The 11,379-nt window shown below is 50.4% G+C and overlaps 1 protein-coding gene across 2 annotated transcripts; it reads right to left on the bottom strand.

Annotated features, from left to right (window-relative positions):
- Nucleotides 1-713: 713 nt before the first annotated feature.
- Nucleotides 714-6,533, bottom strand: Irx6 (iroquois homeobox 6). 2 transcript variants are annotated; one of them, XM_040735354.1, is made up of 6 exons: nucleotides 5,753-6,533; nucleotides 4,576-4,824; nucleotides 3,824-3,933; nucleotides 3,358-3,665; nucleotides 1,975-2,580; nucleotides 714-1,146 (listed from the first exon to the last, which is right to left on the bottom strand). In XM_040735354.1, the coding sequence occupies exons 1-6, from the start codon at nucleotides 5,795-5,797 to the stop codon at nucleotides 1,139-1,141; spliced, it is 1,326 nt and encodes a 441-aa protein (XP_040591288.1). In that variant the 5' UTR covers nucleotides 5,798-6,533; the 3' UTR covers nucleotides 714-1,138. The 2 variants fall into 2 exon arrangements, with proteins under 2 accessions (XP_040591288.1, XP_040591289.1); XM_040735355.1 differs by having other exon boundaries at nucleotides 714-1,143.
- Between the last annotated feature and the right edge of the window lie 4,846 nt (nucleotides 6,534-11,379).

Below are 11,379 nucleotides of genomic sequence, written 5' to 3'. Positions count from 1 at the left end.
CAATGAGTGGTCCAGCCCTGAAGGAAACTGACTGTAGGATGAAGTTCCCAAATGCACACCAACTCTCCTTTCTAGTCCCCGGACTCCCTCCCAGGCTCTGCCTGGTTCACTGCCTGTATCGGAAGCTGTGAGTCTGCGCCTTGGCTGAAATTGAGTCCTCTAGAGCTGGGATCTGGACCTCATCCTGCCCCTGTTCTGCGGCATATTCCAACTTCTCACCCAACTCCCAACTCCAGACAGACTCACAAAGGGACACGGACACAAACCCCTGCCCTGACCCTCTTCTGTACTGGAAGAGTTTACTGTCACTTAAGATTAAACAGAAAATATGCCCTCTGTGGTTTCTACCAATCCCTCAAAACCGCCCTATTATATTGTTGGGTTCTGGGAAAGTGGTGGGCCAATGGGCTGTTTCCCTTCGTGGATCTTCAACACGATAAATTTATAATCCAGTATGACCAGAAAACAAACGTTTCTCCTCAACAAATACTGTGATGTCTTTCTGCTATTCAGCTACTGGCTGATGCAGTTTGGGGGGAAGGGGATACTCTGTCCTGGGCATTGTGTGTGGCCTCCTCAGTTTCTGTCTCTGCTACGGAACTCAGGTCTGCTGCCCAAGACCCTGTCCCCAGAAGCCTTTGGGGTGAGTCCATGGCCCACTCCTGCTCTGCCAGACTTCTCCCAGCGTCCCTGGCATTGATAGGCTGCACATCTTGGGTTCAGCTAGGTTATTTTTGAAGTTATAGCCTGGGAAAGGGAAGGAGACACAGATCCGCTTTAGAGACCATTTCAACAAGGAAGTTACAAAGTGAGCAGGCTGGGCAGGGATGGGTGAGCAGGAGGAGATGCTGTTCAGGCCTCCATCTGGAGGAGGAGGAAGAGAGACTAGGTGAAAGTATACTTGGCATCCACTGGGCTTTCCCCAAGGTGCCTACTGTCTCCCCTCCAAGTCCGATTAGGTGCCTGGCCAGCCCCAGCCAGCCCTGCGTGCAAGGGTAGCTGCTAGGGTGGTTCTGTGTGTTTGTCTTGGGCAAAGTGAGAACTCCTGGTCCCTGCCAAGGCCTGGAAGCTTCTTCATATGAAGGTGAGTCCAGAAGCTGTCATTTCCAAAATTATTCTGCAAACTGCAGCCATTGTGCTAACCTGCTGAGAGAGGAGAGATTGATTAAAACCCAAAGGCTGCTTGGCCATAATTTCTAGAAAATCGGAGGTCAGCTTGTGTCCCACCCCAAGGGAAACCAAGGTCTAGAGGCAATTTGCTTGTCAGAGGTAATGCTTGGGCAAGTTATGTGTAAATTCACATAACAATGTAACCCAATTTTCTAAGCCAAGAGCTAATCCTGAGAGAAATTACTACAAAGACCAGAATCTGACATAAGTAATTGCTGGAGGCTGCCTAGTGCTTAGGGACTGTCCCTTTGTAGCGGTAAAGTTCCCCTTTACCAGGTCTTTGCATATCAGAGGAAGGGGCCATTAAATGGCTGTCTTGCCATGCTAGGGGTCAAACCTTTGGGAGTATCCTGAGGGACAGCCTGGACCCTAGCTTCCAAGTTGTAAAATTTAGAGAATGTCTGCACTGTCTGAATCTTTTAGTAGGCCAGGAGAAGCAGCACACTGACCAGTGGTAGCCCATGGTATGCATGTCTCCTCCCCCAGATAGCTCCAAAAGCCAGACCAACTCTAGTACCAGCCAAGCAGAGGCCAAGTACTCTTCTAAAAGACCAGGCTGGGGCCAAGGGTGCTTATGGGGAGAGACCTTGCAGGGTCTAGACACAGGGATAGACTGTATATCTCTTCAAAGATTATCTGATTTGGGGGAATTCTCTCCTTGGCATTTATTTTTATGATTTGGCTTTAAATTTGGGCGTGTTTAGACTTTGAGAGTGTTGTTTGTGGACTTTCTTGCACCAGATCTGGGGCGATGGGTCGTTATCTTTTGAACAGGTACTCCCAGCACCTCTGGGGTCCCACTACCTTCAGCTCCAGACGGGTACTGGAACCTCACTTCAGGCTCCCTCCGCCTCGGGCATGGTGTACAGTTCAGTGGCAGCCCCTGCAGAGCGAATGTGGAGTTTCCGAAGGCTTTGCCTGCAAGAGAATCCTCATCAATTGCAGAATCTCTGGAGACCAGGAGTCGCCTGATGGAGATGGGCTGTCTGGGAATCATGTGGCACTCTGGACTTTGTGCCCTGGGCGGGGTTGAGGGAGCATCTTCGACAGTGTTGACTGCGGCAGTGTGAGCTAAGGACCAGATTCGGGGTTTCTGGCCGCTTGGGTAGTGCACGATCATTGTGGAGTCACTTGGCTCTGCGGTAATGAAGTCAGCTTCTCCTGATCGCGGGGCCTCGGTGAAGGAGAAGCGGGGTATCGCCAGGCTGCATTCTCTGCTCTCCAAGCGGCCCTCTTGAGCGGCAGTGCAGGGAGCAGGCAGGGACTGCGCGCTTTTCTGAAAATCCGCCAGCCTGCGGGATGCTGAGACCACTGCTTCATCTTCGTCTGCTTCCTCCTCTTCCTCCTCTTCCTCCAGGTCTTCCAGGTCACTCAGTCGCAGCCCCTGGGCCTCCTGGCTGGCAGTAGCGTCTGTAGGAAATCAAGAACGAGTGAGAAAAGCCTAGTACCCTAGGGAAACTCGCGGGAGGGTCCTACCCAGAGAAGCTTTTAGCGAGTGGCGCTCTGCACTTTAGCATTCTCTCGCCACCCGCTGCTCTCCCCAAGGCTGGCTGTTTGCCCCAGGGAAAGAATCCCCCCCCCCCCATTGCCTTGCCCGCCCCGCCCCGCCTCTCTGATCTCCTGGACCTCGCTAAGCCAAGGAAAGGCTACTTTGCACAGCTGGAGTCCCTCAGTTCTAAAATGGGAGGGACACTTTTCTTTCAACCTTAGCACCCACGGGCGACTGGTGTCATGTTACTTAATCCAGCAAATATTCACGTGTGCAGAGCATCGTTTCGACATTCAGGAGACATTTAGAACTACAGCGGTAAAAACGTCTTCCGGCGGGTGGTGTTGGGGGTGGGTTGTAGGGATGACCTTCTAGTGGGGGTAGGCAGAGACAAAGTGCAGCGACTTTTCTTACAGTGAGAAATATGGGAAGTGAGCAAAACCAAACCGGGAAGGGACTTGAGAGCTTGAGTGAGGAGGGGAAGTCTTTCTGAGAGGACATTTTGAAGCTGAGAAAAAGCTGGAGCTCCCCTGTTTCTCTGTGGGGGACTGGTGCAAAGATCCTGAGGTTTGCACTGCATGGGGGTGGGGCAAGGATAAATGGAGAGTCAGAAAAATCTTATAGTCACACCGGTGGCTTCGGGCCCCATGTTTAATATCTTAAGGAATCTGCCAGGTGAGCTAGTGACTTGTCTGTACCTTTGGTGTCAGCGGTCAGGCAGCCCAGAGAGTCTTCTCCTGCACTGTCTGCCTTCCTCTCCTCCCCACCTTTGTTTTTGGGCGCCCACGTCATCTTGTTCTCTTTCTTGAGGCGCCGGCGCGCGTTGGCGAACCAGGTGGACACCTGGGTGAGGGTCATCTTGGTGATGATGGCCAGCATGATCTTCTCGCCCTTGGTGGGGTACGGGTTCTTGCGGTGCTCCTGGAGCCAGGCCTTGAGTGCACTGGTGCTCTCTCTCGTGGCATTCTTCCTGCGGCCAGCGCCGCTCAACTCCACTCCACCATACCTGTGAGCAGACAGGGTCCAATTCCAGGCTTGGAAACGGGGCCCGTAGAAAGTTCGGGTGCCAGGAAATTTAGCCCTGCTCCCGCCCTTCTACCAGGGAGAGGGCAGAGAAGGGAGAGTGATCAAAGGAGACCAGCCACCATGCTCCCCATTTCTCACCTGTCATATTGATACTGCCCCAGAGTTGGCTCATAGGGGTAATAGGCTCCTGGCTGGGTCAGGCTGGGGGTAAAGTTTCCTGCAGGATCTTTAAACTCATACTGAGGATTCTGGTGGGAGAGGAAAAGAGAATCCAGGACTACACAAAAGGATACCTGTGCCCTGTAAGATCAACACCCCAACACCAACCCTTGCATTGGCTCTGCAATGTTGGGCAGAGCTGTTTAATGTTTAATGCTCTGTGCCTCAGTTTCTCCCTTACTAAGATTGAGGCAATAAAGTCATTCATGCTGGTAGAGCACTTGGTAGAGACCTAGGGACAGAACAAGCAGCAATTGAGTATCGGCTACTAAGATGGCTGCAGCTTCTGGATTCCTCACCTCATATACACCTACCGGGACCCTTCCCTGCAGAATATTCCCGACCCTTGGAATGCTTGTGATTTGGGGATAAGTTATTTGAACTCTTCTACACCTCAACTATTTACCTGTAAGTCAAGAATAATGATGATTTACCCTGCCTTGCAGAATTAAAGGAGATACAAATGTTTACCAAGCAGTGTTAAGTTCTGCAAACTGTAAAGCGCTGGGAACTTGGAGTTTTCCTTACTCACTATGCTATTTTCTCAGCATTGTCTGTCCCATATAGATTTTCTCTGGTCAAGGCCACAGCAGAGTTTATCTATGCTAATTGCCCATACTCCCACACCCCAGTGTTCATTGAGCAGTCCTAGGCCCCACCCCATTACTCACAAGTGCACCACATAGTGGGGATGGCTCTGGGCCATAGGGCAGGTACCCAGGGTAGCTCTGGGCAGCTGCATAGGGTGCTCCATAGATGCCCAAGGCAGCACTCAGCTCTGGTCGAGCACTGCCCAGCAGCCGACTGTCATAGGGCGTGCAGCAAAGAGTAGAGGCAGAGGTGGGGGCTGAGGCCACATCTGACACCGATCGTGGGGCAGTTTCACAGCAAGTGGCACTGGAACTTGCAGACACTAGAAACTACAAAAACAGGAAAGGAGTCACTAGAAGTTAAATATCCACACACACACACACCATCTACCGGTTCTAGCCAGAGGAGGGTAGGAAGGATGCTTCATAATGCCTTCATTCCTTCATTCTAGCAACCAGATACTACCAGGTGCAGAAACTCTCTGCTGACTGCTGGGATGGGGATTCTCTGATGAAAACTCAACCCAAATTGCTTTTAGGGATGCAACCAGGCCATTGTTAAGTCTCCACAGTCCCAGTCCCAGACACCTTGTGGAAATAGAACTAAATCCCTACCTCTCCCCATGGGATTCTACAAAAGCACAGTTATAAGTTAGCCTTCAAGACCATCACCAGCATCTCATTGCTGTTACCACTGCACTATAAGGGAATCCATCCAAGAGCAGAGCAGACTTGTGCAAGATTCCACAGCATTTGGAGAAAATGGAGGACAGTGTGGGCATCCTCAGAATTCTTCCAGGAAATCCTCAAGACTACACAACACCCTGGTTCGGAAAGTGGAGGGATGGAGATGCAGAAACAGAGCTTAGGCCAGCCCAAGAAAGGTGTGGGGTCAGAACCTAGGTTAACAAACAAATGAGGAACAAGCCATGCCAGCGCTCTGACCTGGAGCGCATTTGTTTTCTCCTGAGAGTCCACTGACCACCTCAGGAATCTGTCTGTACACGGGGAACCGTGACTGCAGGATCCCTCAGAGACCGAGGTTAGAGTGCCCGCATTTTCAGGAGGCACTCAGGAGTGAAAGCTCTCAGTCTGGCATACATCCGTACATCCGGATGTCAGAGGATGCTGTGGCACATTTCCCTCCTGGCTCCTGACTTCTCTTGGGTCACCGAGAAGAGGAAGCTCAGGGGTCAGAGTGCCCACCGGGCATCCCCCCTGCCCCAGTCCCCCTCTTCCCCAATAAGGCACCACTCACCTGGGATGCACCGCCATACGGATGTCCAAAGTGCGGGAAGGCCATAGCTGCGTCCGGGGCCGGTCTCCCTCTTTCCTTTAGAGTCCCTGACTCAGCTCAGCTACTTGATGGCCCCAGGCGAGCAGCTTCTGGTTTCCTTACAGGGCTGCAGGTGCTCGGCACCAGTTCCTTAGCCCGCTAAGAGGGACCAGAGGCAGAGCCAAAGGCAGCCGAGCTGCCGAGCCCTGCTCGTGGAAAGGCACCCCTGCGGCCCGTGGGGTCCTGAAGGAAGAGGGGCCCATGGATCGGCAGAGTTAGGAAGAAGGCGCAGGGTGCCAAAGGCGCGTGGTGGCGAGGTGAGGTGCGGCACGGCGCGGGGCTGTGAGGTTCCAGAGGTGTCCCAGTCCAAGGTGGCCAGAGGCTCAATGTGACGTCACGGTAATCCCGGGCCGCCAGAGGGGACCGCGGGCCCCGGGGCCCCGGGCCACCGAGCTTGCCAAGGGCAGCCAGCCCGTGTACATGCGCGCACTCTCGGACACTCTTCCTTGCTCCGCGAGGTTTGTGCAGCGGGTGAGGAACGTCAAAGACCCTTACCCTCTGCTCGCCGCTAGATCCTACCAGCTTTCGCCTCCAGCTCACGCGCGCGCGCGCACACACACAGACCCTCTCCAAATTCCCCGGGAGAAGTGGGAGATGCGCCTCCCTGCGAGCCGCGCGGGCCCAGGGCGCAGCGTGCTCGCCTCCTCCCCTGCGGCCCCGAGGAGGCGAGAAGCAAGCGGGGCGGCGAGGGAAGAGAGAATACAAAAGAAGAGCCCAGAGGAAAGTGGGGGAGTCAGACAAGGGGGGAGAAGAAGGAGGGAGAGGAGAGATGAGGAGTCTGATGGCGGGGGTGGGGATGGAGGGAGTGGGGTGGGCGAGGGCTGGGCGGAGGCAGAGCCGGAGCAGGTGGAGGAGAGCAAAGGCTCCCGGGACCAACCTCCAACCCACCTCTGCCTCTCTGCTACACCAAAGTTTGTTGGCTCCACCGGCCCGGAGCTCCTAGGGTTGGACCAGCTCTGGGCAGCTTTGATGGAGCCCATGTTTGTCCTTGGGGACCTGACTTGGGTCTCAGTTTCCTAAAGCCATTGGCTAATTCCAACCCTGGCCAGGTCCTTGACTCCTGGGGTGTCTCTGCAGAGGTCTGACCCTGGGCTAGACCGACGAGCGCCCCCCTCCAGATCAAGGTGTAGCATCTGTTGGAGAGCTCCCACAGACGCGCCAATTCTGGTCTCTGGCATCTGTAGGCTGCCAGCCAAGAGTCTGGGCCATCTCCTCCGAAGGCCAGGCTTGACTGCTTCCCGAGCGCCGCCTGCGGTGTCCGCCCAGAGACTGGAAGAAGGTCGAAGGCAGCAGGGTCCGGCTGCATGGGGCGGCGCTCCTCTAGGGGTGGCGCTGACGAGCCACAGTGGAGAGCTCAGGAGGGAGCTTCGCCAGGGATACCCAGCTGGGCCCAGTGGTGTAAGAAACCCCTCGCGGGGCTTCTCAAAAGAGCATGGATTCCCAAGGGGTGAGGTGGGGGTGGGTTGCTTCTCTGTTTTCGGGACAAGGGAAACCAGTGCTCTATACATTTTGCACACTTTAGGCTTGACACCCTTCCAAATACACCGACATGGGACTAGATGTCTAAGAGACAGGAGATACGTGCAGACTGGTCTTAGGCGGCGCTGCTGCGGCACCAGGAGGAGTTTGCAAACCAGAAAGTCATTACTTTCTTTTCGTCACCGGATCCCAGTGCAGTGCACTTGACAGCTTTTAGACCTTTGGTACATCTCCTCCAGCGGTCGTGGGGGTTTGCTCAAGGACAAGAGCAAATCTATCTATTTATTTTCTTGTGACAGCATGACACAGAGGGTACTGAAGGCTTGGGTTCTTGCTTGGAAGAGGGATCTCAGTATCAGAGGCATGGTTGAGGTCCCTGGCGGGAAACTCTTCATGCAAGCTTGCCTCTGGCCTGGTAAGCCATACCCTGTGACCTCTTTGAATGACACCTTAGGCTCAGCACCTGCTCACCTCTTATGCAGAACAGACCACAAACCACACTCATCTAGAACCCAGTCTAACCACAGCCTGAGGTTACCTTGGAGAAACCTTGCCGTCAAACTGTGAATGAGAATCCTAGTTAGAAAAAGAATTATAGTCGTTGCCAGATTGACTTAGTCATAAAAAAGTCACAGTAATAAATAGATCCCTTGATTTTTCAAAACCCACTTTGGAGCAATCCACCCCTTTATAGCTTGGGTATCTCTAAGCTCTCTCTCTCTCTCTCTCTCTCTCTCTCTCTCTCTCTCTCTCTCTCTCTCTCTCTTTAAAAGTAGAAATTGGAAAAATTCATTAAATTAGTCCCCTGGGGAAGATTACTACTAATTAATTAATTGCAAACATTTCCAGAGGGAAGGTATGTCAATTGTAAAGTAATAAAATTAGATAGCTGAAATACTTACTCAGCAACTTTGATTGCCCATTCATTCCTAAGCTGAGGAATTTTTTTTGACAGAAAAATGGGGACGGTGGTGGAAAAAAAGCATTAGCCCTGTCCCTTGGTGATATTGCAAGGCAGAAACTGCCTTATAGGATTTATTGATTTTCCCTGATTTATAAAGCCCTCTGTGGTGTCAATGCTGTGTGTGGGGACTCTGGGCCTAGCTCTTCTTGTGTTTGCTCTCACATGTGAGAAAATCAACAGGCTTAAGAAAGAAAACTCAAAACCAGTGGCAAAACAAATTGGGAAGCAGGACTGACCAGAGCACAGCCTTTTCCTTCCGCTGTGTCCGGGGAACACACAGGGAGTGTGCTTTCTGTTATGGTTCTTTACCTGTTGTTTTCAGAGTTGCTTTATGGTTTGGTGACGTTTATTAGAATGAATCCCAGGGAGGAAGGCTGTCCCTGTCCCCTCTGTGTTCACTATCTTAAGAGACCGTAGTTCTAGGTAGCCTTCCCAGGGACAGGGTGTAAGTTCAGTAAAGCCCCCTTGTACTGATGGCACTTGGACATTAGAAAATGCCTTGCATATTTTAGTGGCAGTCCCTAAAAATGATCATTATGAGATATGCCTCATAAGAAAACAAAAGCAGCAATTTGAGCCAATATCCACCTCTAGCAGAACTCTCGGGGCAGAGAAGTCTCTTTCTTGGAATTTCTAATTCAGGAATTCTATAGAGTTTGCTCCCATCTTCCTCTCTGTTTCCAGACTCACTTCTACAGGCTGGTGCTCTGGGCTCCTCCATCATGTCAGCATTTCATTGCTTTGTTCAGTGCTGATTAATTTATTTTCGGGGGAAAAATCCCCAATTGTATATGTGTGCTCATAGAATTTTATTGAAGCAAGTAAATAAACCCATCAAATACAGAACCCCCTCCCCAGTTATATTTAAGGGAGCCAACAAAAACCACTCAGTGTCTCTTGAAAAATGATATTGGTTCTTTTGTGATAATGTGCAACGTGTCTGCTAGTTCTTCTAGCTGCTCACTAAAACTAATAGGAAACAAAGTGCACAGAGGCCCATTTGGACCACAGAGAACACTAATCCACAGTGTTCATTTGAAGATCATATTGCTCCTTGTTAAGCGCACTGAGGATCTTGAGCAAGCCAAGTAAAGGATGTGTCTTTGGCAATAGCATGAGAACACCTCCTTGCAAAGGGCAAAATACAAACAAAGCTGAGGAAAACCAAACCATCCTGAAGTGTTTAGATTTCAAACTTCCCATGATTTCCTAGTGATTTACACAAAAGACCAGAGGCAAAGAGTAACCCTAAATTAGCTCTAAAGGTCTCAAATTACAGATAGAGAGACTGAGTTCAGGGGCACAATGGCATAGTTGAGACTATGCTGCAACACATTTTTTCAAAAGTATGCAGTATTTTTAGAGACTGATTTTGAACTGAGAATGAAATTTCCTCCAATCTATGCATGAATGAACAAGTGCATCTGGACAGATGCATCCATAATTTATACTGATCAGTCACCACAGGTCTCCCCGAGTAAAGGCGAAATGAACACTAATTGTTTTGACGGAAGTAGTGTGCACAGCATCTGATAGAGAAACGCAGCGAGCCCCTGCCTTGCCTGAATACATATTGTCAACAGAAAGGCTGGCATCAGGAGAGGTAAAGAAAAAGGCAGCAATTCCCAGGCGAGGGTGTGAAGCAGCTCTTCTGGAGGAGGGCAAAGAGAAATGATTAACTTCTTAGGGATAGAGTAGAAAACACGACTGGACACAGAGAGCCTGGCTTGCAAGCATTGTGTCTAGCTTAGTGCTAAAACTGATAGCTTGATAGTAAGAATCTAACTCTTCTGTATTCTGTGAGCTTGTGAGCATTCCGGGACACCTCTGATTTATCTTCTGGTTCCTGAGAGAAACACTGAGGGGTGAGAAGAAAGTCCAAGAGCCAAGCAGATGACAGAGAAGAAGCCAGAATCCTGCCCTCTTGATTTGATTTGGGTCTTCCTGTAAAAGTGTAGTTTACAGGCATAAAGTCAGGTGCAGTCGCTAGAGGTTGCAGACTCCAGCTGAACGGTGTGAATTCATAGTTAACGCCTCACGGTGACAGTGTCATTTAGTAGAGAAAAATCTGAAAAGATACCGCTGTGAGCAAACAAGTTCCAGGAGGCCTCTGCGTGTGTCGTGTGCATCTGTCTTACGGAAGGGCTTACTGAAATAGTAATTGGGGAGTTTTAAAAATTTGATGTGGCTCATTCATTGAGATAGGGAACAGCAGTCAGAGTCAGCTGTACCTCATGAGCGTATGAAAACAAGACAAGAAGAGGGAGGAAAAAGACCCTCTTTAAGCAAAGTGAAGATTGCATCTATATGCCTGCACTGATTTAAAGACAGTAATAGAATGTAGTAACTGATTCTATTCACCAAGAGGATGTTTTTTTAATCTTTGATTTGGTCGCCTCTAAGCTGGGCTTGCTATATTAACATTGCACTTTCCCAACAGTCTTTGCACGGAACAGTTCTTGATTACTTTTTTTTTTTTTTGTCCTGTGCGTGTTGACATCTTTCTAGTGATAGGATCAGGCGTCTGCTGTGGCTTCAGGGAATTAAGACGTAAAGTAAATAGCAGATGTGTGGATTTGAAAACCGGGGAGCAGATTTTGAAGCCCACGTCTTTGGCAAAGAAATACAAGTAAGCAATGGAGACATTAAAGAGACAACTTTTAGGGACCCGAGGGTAAGACTCTGTCTTCTTCCTCCCTTTGTGGTAGGGTCTGGGGATAGTCCTTGAGTGTACAGCAAGGGAGCAGCATCATGGTCAAGACAGAAAGGAAAGGAAAACACAGCATTTTGGGCTTCAGCTACAGAATGGGTAGGATGCAGTTTTAGCAGAAGGCTGGCTAAGGTAACATTTATAAGGATGGTATTCTGCTATTCATGATCCTAAAGGCTTTCACGGCCATAGAAAATAAGGCTTCAGTTAAAATTGTGGGCAAGTTGGAGCTGTGTGACACCTATCTTGTGACATTCTCTAGAAGTGTGCTTTCCTTAGATTTCCAGGTTGAGAGCTGGGTGATGAGCTGGGCGTGGCGGTACACGTGTAGGATGACAGCACTCGGGAGGCTGAGACAGGAACCTTGCTGGTTTGAGGGTCTGTGCTCAGAATGTT

The sequence above is a fragment of the Mesocricetus auratus genome, unplaced genomic scaffold (genome assembly GCF_017639785.1).
Source record: "Mesocricetus auratus isolate SY011 unplaced genomic scaffold, BCM_Maur_2.0 Super-Scaffold_100045, whole genome shotgun sequence".
Taxonomy (NCBI): domain Eukaryota; kingdom Metazoa; phylum Chordata; class Mammalia; order Rodentia; family Cricetidae; genus Mesocricetus; species Mesocricetus auratus.
This window is presented reverse-complemented; position numbering and strand designations above follow the sequence as displayed.

Excerpts from the sequence above, each read along its gene's own strand:
- Irx6 (XM_040735354.1), bottom strand. The coding sequence starts at position 5,797 with ATGGCCTTCCCGCACTTTGGACATCCGTATGGCGGTGCATCCCAG. Across the intron at positions 3,666-3,823 it reads GGGCAGTATCAATATGACAG|GTATGGTGGAGTGGAGTTGA; the intron begins GTGAGAAATGGG and ends GTCTGCTCACAG. Across the intron at positions 2,581-3,357 it reads CCTGACCGCTGACACCAAAG|ACGCTACTGCCAGCCAGGAG; the intron begins GTACAGACAAGT and ends GATTTCCTACAG.